The sequence below is a fragment of the Dendrobates tinctorius genome, unplaced genomic scaffold (assembly GCF_039654945.1).
Source record: "Dendrobates tinctorius isolate UK_male_01 unplaced genomic scaffold, ASM3965494v1 ptg000111l, whole genome shotgun sequence".
NCBI classification, from domain to species: domain Eukaryota; kingdom Metazoa; phylum Chordata; class Amphibia; order Anura; family Dendrobatidae; genus Dendrobates; species Dendrobates tinctorius.
Window position 1 is genome coordinate 43,132,933 of NW_027361779.1, and position 13,472 is coordinate 43,146,404.

At 42.4% G+C, this 13,472-nt stretch overlaps 1 protein-coding gene across 1 annotated transcript in view; it reads right to left on the reverse strand.

Annotated features, from left to right (window-relative positions):
- Nucleotides 1-671: 671 nt before the first annotated feature.
- SH3BGRL2 (SH3 domain binding glutamate rich protein like 2) overlaps nt 672-13,472 on the reverse strand; it is a 104,367-nt gene continuing 91,566 nt past the window's right edge. Inside the window, exons 3-4 of the mRNA XM_073589690.1 lie at nt 3,252-3,331; nt 672-907 (exon numbers count right to left, since the gene is read on the reverse strand). Of these exons, the coding sequence (XP_073445791.1) occupies nt 3,260-3,331 (72 nt within the window). The 3' untranslated portion in view covers nt 672-907; nt 3,252-3,259. The remainder of the gene's footprint in view (nt 908-3,251; nt 3,332-13,472) is intronic.

Consider the following 13,472-nt stretch of genomic DNA (forward strand, 5'->3'; position numbering starts at 1 on the left):
AAAATCAGAAAAGTAAAAAAATGCAGGTGTAAAGATAATAAATAGCCCTTATATATTCAATGAAGATGGTCTACCAAAAAAAGGTTGATAGGAAAAATTCAGGGAACCTTCAAAAAAAAATAAAAACAAATACTGTAGTAAGATGATCCAGAAATGCAGGTTAAAAATGTAAATAAATCCTAAAGTTTATTGCACTAGATCCATATATAAATAAACTAGGTTACCTTGAATTTTGTTATCAAGCTGTGTTTTGTAGTCTATACTCATTGAATATACAAGACCTATTTATTTACTATCTATACACCTGCATTTTTTGTCTTTTCTGATTTTGTCTGATCCCCTGGGACTCCCTATGTATTTTCAGCCTTCTGTATGAAATTGTATCTAGTTTATGTTTCAATTAAAGATTACTATTTTACTTTGGCTGCTATACTCCCTGTTTTTCTCCCTATTGGGAGGGCCTTGTTACTATATGGTCACATTTAGGTACTCAGGAGTGATCGGTCACTGCTCCAAGCTGGGCACAACAGGCAGGGAGTTAGCAACTATCTACCTGTAAGAGCTTAGTAGCATAGCAATAAAAAAGGCAAAAGTCCCGGATAACCCCTTTAAGTAAAAGGAGATTTTGGCAAAGAGTTGCAGGTTTGAAGAGAAAAGAAACAGTATGCACGTAACAAATAAACCGTAGGTTTAATAACACACTCTTCTGCACAACATGATATACTCTACAAAGTACAAAGGAACCTATACAGAATGTGCAGTTTACGAACGCAATTTATTCCACATCACTTGTAGAAAAATGAAGGATCCAGATTGTACAATATGTGACAGGATGGTTTCGAGCTGTACAGGAATCAAGTGTTTCTTTTCTATTAAATGCATCAAATGCTTTTTACATTTCTTCATTCTGTGGGAGAAAAAAAATAGAATAAATGCAAACCCTTATTTTGAGATAAACCATTCTTTTCATATCTTGGCATCTGCAATGAAACAAAATAGTGTGTATATGTATATATCTTATCAGGCATATTGATCAACAGCCAGCTCTGCAGCAGGTGTGTATAGTGTGTGTATGTGCACAGCTTGCTGTCAATGTTACAGCGCTCTCACTATATAGTGATCGGTAACTTACTGTAACTGCTCTTCCAGAAATCCTGCCAGGCATGATTTAAAAACAGTTTATCAATAGATTACCCCGATAGCTGCAGTTAAAAAGTAATTTTGGAGGAAACCGATTCCGTTTAAATTGACACTCTGCTACGGCATTGGACCCCCTTCTGTAATATCCATGGACCCACAATAAACAGTTGTAGTTTTAAGTAATTTTCGAAAGACAGGTTCTTTCATCATTAAAGTACATAAATGTATCATTTAATCCACTCTTGAATAAAGTAAATGAACATATACAGTAGATAGAAGTAAAGGCTGCATGCCTCCTATCTGACTGTCAAAATAATATGCACTTATAAACAGCATTTTGGTTTTTTCACTTTTTATTTTAGTCCACTTCTGGGCTAGAATTACAAACAGCTTGATTGCTCATGTAATGCCCTGAAAAACTTCTGAATGTATTATGCTGATCAGCATTATGCTGTTGTATTTAAACCCATTGTTAAGTGGTTACTCCTCCAAATTTTGGATTCCCAGTGTGAGAGTTCACATGTTCTCATAAGTGCTTCTATAATTTGAGAAATAAGTTATCTATAGGGAGGGAGTGACTGATTTATGATGCTTCTTGTCCAAAAATCAAAATGGCATAACTTTAAACAGGTCACAGTATTTTGGATATTGAAACATGTATGTGTTAGGTCCAGGGAAGGGTTTGGAGCTACAGAGGGATGGTGCTGCAGAGCGCCCATGGTGCAGAGACAAACTAATCTGAATATTACTTTAAAAATACATTTCTTGGTAAGTGGCCCAGTAATCTTGTAGCTAGAGATAATAGTAAGCAATAAAGGCCCTTGTTCCTGTCTTTAACCAGGCACCTCATCAGTATTACTAACACATCTAGCCTAGAGGACACTATTAAAAATTGACTTTTAATTAAATCATACCTTAAAAATTCAGCAGAGCAGCAAGAACCCAAATCCAAACCTAACACCTACTATCAAGATACAACAAACTACAACAAAAACATTCCCATCCTTTAGTAAGAATGCTAGCTAATGTATCTGACTAGTAATGCTAGGACTAAATAAGAAAAGTGTCACAGTGCAATAAGGTGAATGAAAAAAGAAGAAACATCGTGGATCTCACCCAACTGAAGTGCAGCATCCCACACTCTGCCCTGTCCTGCCCTCTGCAGTTGATTCTGTCCTAATAAGTACCCAAGTGGAGCTATTATCCCAAGAAAAGATTCCCTCCCAACGAGTTTCTTTCTCCGATAGGAGAAATCATGAGGGGAGTGTACTTGCTATTGGGAGGCATCACCATGAAAACACTAAAGATGTTGCAGTGTAAAAAGAATAAAGTGTCCCTGTGATTATAAAATGCCTTTGCTTGAAAATATCTAAGGGTATGTTCCCAGTTTCAGTATTACGCAGCGCTTTCACATGCGCTGCGTCCAAAGCGCTGCCGGCTTTTGAATCCAGGGGATTCCGCATGTGTTCATTGAATCATGCGGAATCACCGTGTTCTATACATTGGATGGGTGACTATCTTGCGGAGACTGAGCGTCTCTGCAAGATAAATAGACAAGCTGCGGTCTGGAAAGATGTGCCGCATGTCCGTTTACGCAGGGAAGCCGGAGGCATCCCTGCACGCATTGTAGACATGGGATTTCATGAAATCCCATCCACTATGCTGTAACACGAGGCTGCTGCGGGTTGGACGCAGTGGATTTACGCAGCGGATATACGCAGCGTCCAACCGGCAGTGTTTACTGACTGTAGGAATATACCCTTAGAAATCACACAGTGGTGGTTATTCCCTCAGAGCACAGAGTGCTGTTACTCTGATAACAGAGAGATGGGGAGATGACTCATGTCCCTTTCTTGGTTTAAATAAACTAGCTTTCTCTCTTCTTAGAGAGCGTCCAAGCTCACTTCTGGGCAGGTGGTGGCGGCGTTTCTTTACTTTATCGGCTCCTCCATAAACTATTCAGAATTTCCAGTCTATTTTAGTTTGCATAAATGTCTTGGGTCAGGGAGCAGAAATTTAACCTGTTCATGTATATTACTCCAAAAGAGAGAAAGCAGTAACAAAAAAACACTGTTTACACAAAAGAAATAAAAGAAACGAAAAGAACTAACTTTGCTGATTATTTTGGCAATATCCGTAGGAATGACGACACTGTATTACTTTCCTTTGCTTCAAAAAAAGCATTATAATCCTGAAAAAAAAAGTGAGAAAAGGTTAACAAAGTAGCCAAAACTGAATAAGTTGCTAAAAACACTAGAGGTCAGTGCTGGCAGAGAATATGATACCCTAGTAGTTTATAGCAATGTAGAAAAGGGAGCATCTGATGATCATGTTATGTCCATAAAAGGAAGCATAAAAATCATTTCTACAGTTGAACTTTAATGTGTGTGTGCCTGGTTTACCCTGCCTTCATTATGGTTGCATGACAAAGCAATTACAAAAAAAAAAATTCAGAAGTTGTAAGAAAAAAATAAAAATAAATATGATTTGCGGCTATTTGAGATTTTTAAAGTTTTTAGTTTATTTATTTTAACCTCTTCGCGACCGCCCACAGTAGATAAAAGTTGGCGCTTGCTGGGCTTTGTGCAGCGCCGACGTTTATCTACTGTCGGCGGTTTTGTGCCCCCCGGGACCCCCTCATACCTTATAACGCGGGGATCCCGGTGCACAATGCATGCTGGGACCCCCGACGTCATCGAGACCTGATTGGTTCAGGTCCTGATGACGTCGCGTCACAGCAGCCAATGAGAGAGCTCGCTGGGAAAGCTGCTTGTTTCCCGGCGATCTCCCTCATTATAACGCGACTTCTCCTCTGAGCTCATGCTGACAGATAAGCAGAGGTGAAGCAGCGTTACAGTGTGACTAGATCGCTGCCTGGCACAGCTGATCGCTGCCTGGCACAGCTGTATCAGGCAGCGATCTTGTCACACAGTAACGCTGCTTCACCTCTGCTCATCTGTCAGTGTGAGATCAGAGGAGAAGTGGCGTTACTATGTGCCGGGCAGCGATCTTGTCACATAGTAACGCTGCTTCTCCTCTGATCATCTGCCAGTGTGAGATCAGAGGAGAAGTGGCGTTACTATGAGTCAAAAATACAAAAAATAAAAAAACACAAAAAATAAAAAAAAGTAAAGAAAAAAAAAGCAGGTAGGCAGGCTAGGGCTAGGGCTAGGGTTAGGGTTAGGGCTAGGGTTAGTGGTGTGTTGGGGTTAGGGTTGGAATTCAAATTGGGGGTTTCCACTGTTTAGGTACATCAGGGGCTCTGTAAATGCAATATGACGCCCGCAGACCATTCCATCAAAGTCTGCATTCCAGAACGTCACTACTTCCCTTCTGAGCCCCACCGTGTGCCCAAACAGTGGTCCCCCCCAACATGTGGGGTACCAGCGTACTCAGGACAAATTGGACAACAACTCTTAGGGTCCAATTTCTCCTGTTACCCTTGTGAAAATAAAAATTGGGAGCTAAAAGATCATTTTTGTGGAAAAAAAATGATTTTTTTATTTTCACGGCTCTACATTATAAACTTTAGTGAAACACTTGGGGGTTCAAAGTGCTCACCACACATCTAGATAAGTTCCTTGGGGGGGTCTAGTTTCCAAAAAGGGGTCACTTGTGGAGGATTTCCACTGTTTAGGCACATCAGGGGCTCTGTAAATGCAATATGACGCCCGCAGACCATTCCATCAAAGTCTGCATTCCAGAACGTCACTACTTCCCTTCCGAGCCCCACCGTGTGCCCAACCAGTGGTCCCCCCCCACATGTGGGGTACCAGCGTACTCAGGACAAATTGGACAACAACTCTTAGGGTCCAATTTCTCCTGTTACCCTTGTGAAAATAAAAATTGGGAGCTAAAAGATCATTTTTGTGGAAAAAAAATGATTTTTTTATTTTCACGGCTCTACATTATAAACTTTAGTGAAACACTTGGGGGTTCAAAGTGCTCACCACACATCTAGATAAGTTCCTTGGGGGGGGTCTAGTTTCCAAAAGGGGGTCACTTGTGGAGGATTTCCACTGTTTAGGCACATCAGGGGCTCTGCAAACGCGACATGACACCCGCAGACCATTCCATCAAAGTCTGCATTCCAAAACGTCACTACTTCCCTTCCGAGCCCCCCCCCCCCCGTGTGCCCAAACAATAGTTTTCTTCCACATATGGGGTACCAGTGTACTCAAGACAAATCGGACAACAACTTTTGGGGTCCAATTTCTCCTGTTACTGTTGTGAAAATAAAAAATTGGGGGCTAAAAGATCATGTTTGTGGAACAAAAATGATTTTTTATTTTCATGGCTCTACGTTATAAACTTCTGTGAAGCACTTGGGGGTTCAAAGTGCTCACGACACATCTAGATAAGTTCTTTAAGGGGTCTAGTTTCCAAAATGGGGTCACTTGTGGGGGTTTCCACTGTTTAGGCACATTAGGGGCTCTCCAAATGCGACATGGCGTCCTATCTCAATTCCAGCCAATTCTGCATTGAAAAAGTCAAACGGCACTCCTTCCTTTCTGAGCTCTGCCGTGTGCTCAAACAGTGGTTTAGCCCCACATACGGGGTATCGGCGTATTTGGGAGAAATTGCACAAAAAATTTTGTGGTTCATTTTCTGTTTTTACACTTGTGAAAATAAAAAAATGGTTCTGAAGTAAAATGTTTGTGAAAAAAAGTTAAATGTTTATTTTTTCCTTCCACATTCCATTCATTCATGTGAAGCACCTGAAGGGTTAATAAACTTCTTGAATGTGGTTTTGAGTACATTGAGAGGTGCAGTTTTTAGAATGGTGTCACTTTTGGGTATTTTCTGTCATATTGACCCCCCAAACTCACTTCAAATGTGAGGTGGTCCCTAAAAAAAATGGTGTTGTAAATTTTGTTGTAAAAATGAGAAATCGCTGGTCAACTTTTAACCCTTATAACTTCCTAAAAAAAAAAAAATTATGTTTCCAAAATTGTGCAGATGTAAAGTAGACATGTGGGAAATGTTATTTATTAACTATTTTGTGCGATATCACTCTCTTATTTAAGGGCATAAAAATTAAAAGTTTGAAAATTGCAACATTTTCAAAATTTTTGCCAAATTTAGATTTTTTTAACATATAAGCGCAGTTCATATCTAAGAAATTTTACCACTATCCTGAAGTACAATATGTCATGAGAAAATGTCAAAATCAGCAGGATCCGTTGAAGCGTTCTAGAGTTATGGCCTCATAAAGTGACACTGGTCAGAATTGAAAAAATTGGCCTGGTCACGAAGGCAAAAACAGGCTCAGGCGCGAAAGGGTTAAGAGGATGGGGAGCAGTGTGTTCCTGAAGATAGAAGATGGGACAACCCCTTTAAACCCTTCACGACCTTGGGATTTTCCATTTTCTTACATTTTCATTTTTTGCTCCCCTTCTTCCCAGAGCCATAACCTTTATTTTTCAGTCAATATGGCCGTGTGAGGGCTTGTTTTTTTGTGGGACGAGCTGCCCAGGAGCTGTGATATGATCAGACTATGTCCCCTGTATGGTCAGACACTGCCTTACAATACACAGCAGGGGCACAGCAGGAACATTTTATTTAAACACATTAAATTGTGGAAATTACTATTATTCTAAAATCTATTGATTAAAATGAACTTTTGTTTGTTGGAAAACTACTTTTTAAATGTCTCAGGTTGAAGAGGCGCTCCATACACCCAGAAATCTCACAGAAGACAGCAACTCTGGCACATGCCTCAAACACGTTTTCTTCTATGTGATCTGTGTGCTCCTCCGCTACAGAAGATATCAAACTCACCAAAGGTCTCCACAGCTTTGCCCTTCCCTATACAATGAATCTTGCCAAATCAGACAAGGTGATTTTCTGGATTTGTTTTCTCATTTTGACTCTCGGAGTTGTGGTCTACCTATGATGTCAATTACAGGCCTCATCTTTTTAAGTGGGAAAACTTGCACAATTGGTGGCTGACTAAATACTTTTCTCCACTGTATTACCTCATCTCTGCTTGCCAGCCTACCTGTGCTCTCAGTTGTGCTAATCTTTCAAGACTAACATCCTCCAGAATCTGAACCTCTCACTTCTTCTCCAAGACATTCTTCCTGATCCTTCCCTTCCTATTCTTGCACTACCCATGACAGTCCGATCAATTCCCAGCTTTAAAGGGAACCTGTCAGCAGGATTATGCACAGTATCCTACACAAAGTGTCAGGTCGGCGCAGTTATACTGAATAAAATGATACCGTGGTTGATGAAATCTGTCTTGTGGTTGTTGTTTAATCTTTATTTTCAGCTTTGAGTTAATGATATGCTCGTGCTCTGGGCGGGCCTGTGAGGGGTCTTCATGTGGTGCTCTAATTATCTATTCATAATGCAGACTGCTGAGAGGTAACTGATCCCTCACCAACCTGCCCCAAAGTTTACATAATGAATATTACATATATCTTGAAAGAAAAAAAAAAAAACCTGCTGCAGGCAGGCGCCAGCACCTGCGCTAAAGCATGATTGGATATGTAATGAATTATATACACATATGTTTGATGTAATCCTGAAATTCCTAAAAATAAGTTTGAAAATGGCGCCGGTCATGCCTGTGTAGTAGCAGCTATCAACGATCAGCAATAGCTGCTATTGCGCAGGTGGCGCCATCTTGCTAGAGGAAGAAAAAAAATTCTCTTCCAACATGGTGCCACCTGCGCAGTAGCAGCTATCAGATAGTTGCTACTGCACAGGCACAGCCAGCGCCATTTTCAAACTGATTTCTTATTTTTTAGGAACTTAGGATTACAACAAACAAATGTGTATATAATTACAGAATCTTCCGCTTTGTAAGATGCACTTTTTTCCCCCCCAAAACTTGGGGGGAAAATGGGGGTGCGTCTTACAAAGCGTACATGCCTTACCATAGGCCGTGATCAGGGGGTGTTTGGGTGTCTGGCGGTTGCTGGCCGATGCTACGGGTATCTCCGGTGCTGCGTGTGTGTCCGGCGCTGCCCGGGGCTCTGCCGACATTCTGCGACAGGCCAGAACCCCGGCATTACCACGATTCCTCTGTGTGTTCTGTGGTTCCGGTAAAAAATGGCTGCCGCACTTGCGCAGATGGGATCTCGGGACCCAGCTCTCGAGAGATGAGATCCGTGGAAATGCCGGGTCTCTGGCCTGTCACACAATGTCGGCAGAGCCACAGGCAGCCCGGAGACACCCACAGCACCGGCCAGACACCCGGAGAAACCTGGCAGCAACACAAGACCCTGCAGCAGCACAAGACCCCCGCAGCAACCACCGGACACCCGGAGAAACCCGGCAGCAGCACAAGACCCTTCAGCAGAACAAGACCCCTGCAACAACGGCACACATCGGAGCCCCCCCATCCCTGAATGCAGACTGCAGCATCACTCCACTCCTGCCTCCTCCAGCAGCGGGGCCTGGGACCCTGCTACACCGCAGCCACCAAACCCGGTAAGCAATAAAGATGCAAGGATTATAAGCAGCACCATCATTTTATTAAAAAATATTTTTTTATTTTTCTCCTCAAAATTTGTGGTGCATCTTATAATCTGGAGCGTCTTATAAAGCAAAAAATACGGTACATAGGAAATCATGCTGCAACGCAGGTGCCTGCAGAAGGTTGTTCCCCCCTCCCCCGCCCCAAGAGATTATATACTGTATATATTTATTTTATTATGTACATTAGGGGGCAGGTCACTGAGGGATCAGGGACCTGTCAGCAGTCTTGGGGCCAATAGCAAGATTTTAACCCCTTAGCGACAGAGCCAATTTTGGCCTTAACCCCTTTCCGACATCGGGCATAATAGTACGCCGATGTCGGACTCCCTCCCTTTGATGTGGGCTCTGGCGGTGAGCCCACATCTTTCCCGGGACATGTCAGCTGTTTTGAACAGCTGACATGTGCCCGCAATAGCCATGGGTGGAATCATGATCCACCCACTGCTATTTACCAGTTAAATGCTGCTGTCAAACTCTGAGAGCGGCATTTAACAAGCGCTTCCGGCAATCTCGCCAGAAATATGCACACCGGTGACCCGTCTCACGCGATTGCGGGTCACCAGTGTGTCAGCATGACAACTGGAGGTCTCCTGGAGACCTTTATGGTTGTCAGTGCCGGATTGCTGTGCGCGCCACCCAGTAGTCGGCGCTCATAGCAAATGAGCAATTCTACTACATAGAGGCGATCAGACCATCACCTGTATGTATGTAGCATAGCCGATCAGGTTGTGGCAGCTTCTAGACTATCATGGAGACTATTGAAGCATGCCAAAAGTAAGAAGAAAATGTTTTAAAAAATATTTAAAAAAAATACAGTTCAAATCACCCCCCTTTCGCCCCATTCAAAAAAAACCAATAATATAATAAAATTAAACATACACATATTTGGTATCACCGTGTTCAGAATTGCCCAATCAAAAAAAGGATTAACCTAATTGCTAAACGGCGTGGAGAGGGAAAAAAAAAAAAGTCAAAATGCCAGAATGACTTTTTTTGGTCGCCGCGACATTGCATTAAAATGCAATAACTGGCTATTAAAAAATCGTATCTGCACCAAAATGAGATCATTAAAAACATCAGCTCGGCATGCAAAAAATAAGCCCTCACTGAGCCCAAGGCCACAAAAAATAGAGACGCTACAGGTATCGGAAAATGGCGCAACTTTTACTTTTTTTAACAATGTTTGGATTTTTTTTCACTACTTAGATAAAGAACCTAGACATATTTGGTGTCTATGAACTTGTAATGACTTAGGGAATCATAATGACAGGTCAGTTTTAGCATTTAGTGAACCTAGTAAAAAAGCCAAACAAAAACAAGTGTGGGATTGTACTTTTTTGCAATTCCACCGCACTTGGAATTTTTTTCCCACTTTCTAGTACACGACATGGTAAAAACAATGATGAAATACAACTCGTACCGTAAAAAACAAGCCCTCAGGTTACTTTTAGACTAGTGTACTGATGCGATGCGTTTGTGCGCTCGGCGCAACGCCAAAAGGGCGCAAGCGCCGGCAAAATCATACCAGCGCAGGGCCAGCGTACCCAACGCTAAATATAGGGTACGCTGATCGCATGCAGCGTCATGCGATCATAGAAGGAGTTGACCGGAGGAGGCGCGGCCGGGGGCGGGGCTTAGGCTAGTTTCACATTTGCGCTTTTGAGCGCAGCGACGGCCTGCGCACAGCCGCCGCTAAGCCCTGCCCCCTGTCGCGCCTCCACCAGTAGCTCCGCCTACCGGCGCATGACGCTGCATGCTGCGTCCCCTATCTTTATCACTGGGGGCGCAGGCTGTACGCAGTGCACGTTTGCCGGTGCATGCGTCCTTTTCACGGTGTGCCGAGCGCAACCAAACTGCAGCAGGTTGCGTTTGGCGATGGTCGGCGCACCGTGAAAAGGACGCATGCGGCGCCAAACGCATACTGCGCACGGCCTGGGCCCCCAGTGATAAAGATAGGGGACGCAGGACGCATGCAGCGTCATGCGCCGGTAGGCGGAGCTACCGGCAGAGCCACGGCAGGGGGCGGGGCTTAGCGGCGGCCGTGCGCAGGCCATCGCTGCGTTCAAAAGCGCAAATGTGAAACTAGCCTTAGCTGCAGCCCTGCGCTGTGCCTCAGTACGCTAGTCTGAAAGTAGCCTCACACTGCCATATTGACGGAAAAATAAAAAAGTTATGGCTCTGGGAAGGATGGTAGCGAAAAACGAGAACGCAAAACCGAAAAAAGATCCAGGGGTTAAGGGGTTAAAGACCAAGCCAATTTTTACAATTCCACTGTCACTTTATGAGGTTACAGCTCTGGAACACTTCAATGTATCCCACTGATTCTGAGAATGTTTTTTCTGGACAAATTGTACTTCATGTTAGTGGTAAAATTGGTTTATAAATAACATTTCAACATGTCTACATCAGCACAGTTTTGGAAAAAATTCTCTTTGTTAGGAAGTTATAAAGGTTAAAAGTTGACCAGCGATTTCTCATTTTTCCAACAAAATTTACAAAACCACTTTTTTAAGGGACCACCTGACATTTGAAGCGAGTTGGGGGGGTCAATATGACAGAAAATACCCAAAAGTACACCATTCTAAAAACTGCACCCCTCAGGGTGCTCAAAACCACATTCAAGAAGTTTAACTCTTCAGGTGCAGAAGAAAAAAAAAAATGAACATTTTACTTTTTTCACAAAAAGATTTACATTAGACCCAAACGTTTTTATTTTCACAAGCGTAAAGGGAGAAAATGGACCATAAAATTTTTTGTGCTATTTCTCCAGAGTACGCCAATTCCTCGTATGTGGGGGAAAGCCACTGTTTGGGCATATGGCAGAGCTCAGAAGGGAGGGAGCACCGTTTGATTTTATGAACGCAAAATTGGCTGGAATCGATGACGGGCGCCATGGAAACCCCTGAATTCTAACTCCAACCCTAACACAGCCCTACCCCTGACTCTAACCCCAACACCACCGCTTGGAGGACCCGATTTCTTTCTCCTCTGGTATGCTAGATCATATCAGAGGAGAGAGAAATGAATGGGAAATCTGACTTTTTTTTTTCCAATCTACGTTATTTGGTGAATAACGTCAATTACATGAATGGGGACGGTAAAAGCCAACCTAAATCATGTCCTCCTTCGTCTCAGCTACCCCCAGTAGCAGAGACCACGGATATTATCAGAAGCAGGGGGCGCTATAACCTTATTTCTCAGCGTCGTTAAAAAGCGGTGCTGAGAAATAAGTTCTCTTAACTGCTGCCGTTAAAAGGCGTACCGGTGATCGTAGATAGAGTATATCCAAAGAAGATGCTCCAGAGTCTTTATACTAAAGATGTATCTCTTTGGTGTGAGAAAGTGCAATGTGCCAAGAGAGATATAAATGTGGTAAGCACAAGAAATAAGTATATGACAAAATTTGGAAGAGGGTGCACTGAGGATTAATTATATATGCATGGATCTAGAAGCAGGTTTTGCAGTAGCAGGATGTCACTGTAGTATAGTACAAGTAGTATCATTTCTCCTTGCAGAGAATGACATGCTAAGCATGTCGAGGTGAGGAGACTTAAAGCCATAATGCTCCTCTGGGAAATATGCTAATTATGCAAATTGTCTCTTCAGAGAGGAAGAGGACTAGAACTCTAGTGCCACCTATTGGAGGTAGAATCCTAAAAGTCAATGTTGACCCTTTAACAAGCCTAGTTACATGACTTAGGATAAAAGTCACAGTGTCTGCAAATGGAGATTCTGGCTTGGCTTTTATCCTAAGTCATGTAACTAGGCTTGTTAAAAAGGGTCAACATTGACTTTTAGGATTGCTACCTGAAATAGGTGGCACTAGAGTTCTAGTCCTCTTCCTCTCTGAAGATACAATTTGCATAATTAGTAGTATAGTACTGCACATATAAATAATTTCAGTGAGCCCATAATACACAACACCTACTATCAGGTAATTATGCCATTATATCTTGTATTATGGGCTCACTGACCTTATTTATGTGTGCAGCACTATACTACTGTGAGATGGCTACTACAATATAAGCATGGATCTAGATGCAGGTATAATTAACTCTCAGTGTACCTTCTTTCAATTTTTGGCGCTTATTTCTAGTGCTTACTGCCTTTATATTTCTCCAAGCACCTTAGCACATTGCACTCTTTCGCACCAAAGATATACACCTTTAGTGTAAAGACTCTGGACCATCTTCTTTGGATATACTCTATCTACTTTAAAACTTTGCTATGGGACCCTATATCTGGCAAGGCTTATCCACTTGGACACTACTATATTTGTCTTAACTGCTTATCTAAATTATCTGTCTTTATCTTGGTGCAATACTTTGTATGTAATTTTACTGTATATGCCCTTATGGTTTGTTGCTGTTTGTATGTGCAGGCACTCCTGTTAGTTGTGCCACTACTTCATCAATGTCTCAAATAAAGGTGTTTTATTTCAAACTATTTTCTACATTCTTTATTGTGACCCCCTCCTCGACCTATATTCGGGTTTTTTGCTATTGGTATAGTTATATCTATTCCGAATGGTCTGCCATTCCGTTGTGTGCACATATATAGCACTAGTATCATTAATGTATCTGATAGATACAGCATATGGGGGCAGCCGCAGCATATGGGGGCATTTTCTATGGGGCAGCATAAGTGGGCATATTCTATGGAGAAGCATATGGGGGCAGCATATGGGGGATATTCTATGGAGCAGCATATGAGGGCATAATCTATGAAGCATCATATGGGGCATCTTATTGGGGCATAATCTATGCAGTATCTTATAGGGCATAACCTTTATGGAGCATTATATGGGACATATTATTCTATGGAGCATCTTATGGGGGCATTAT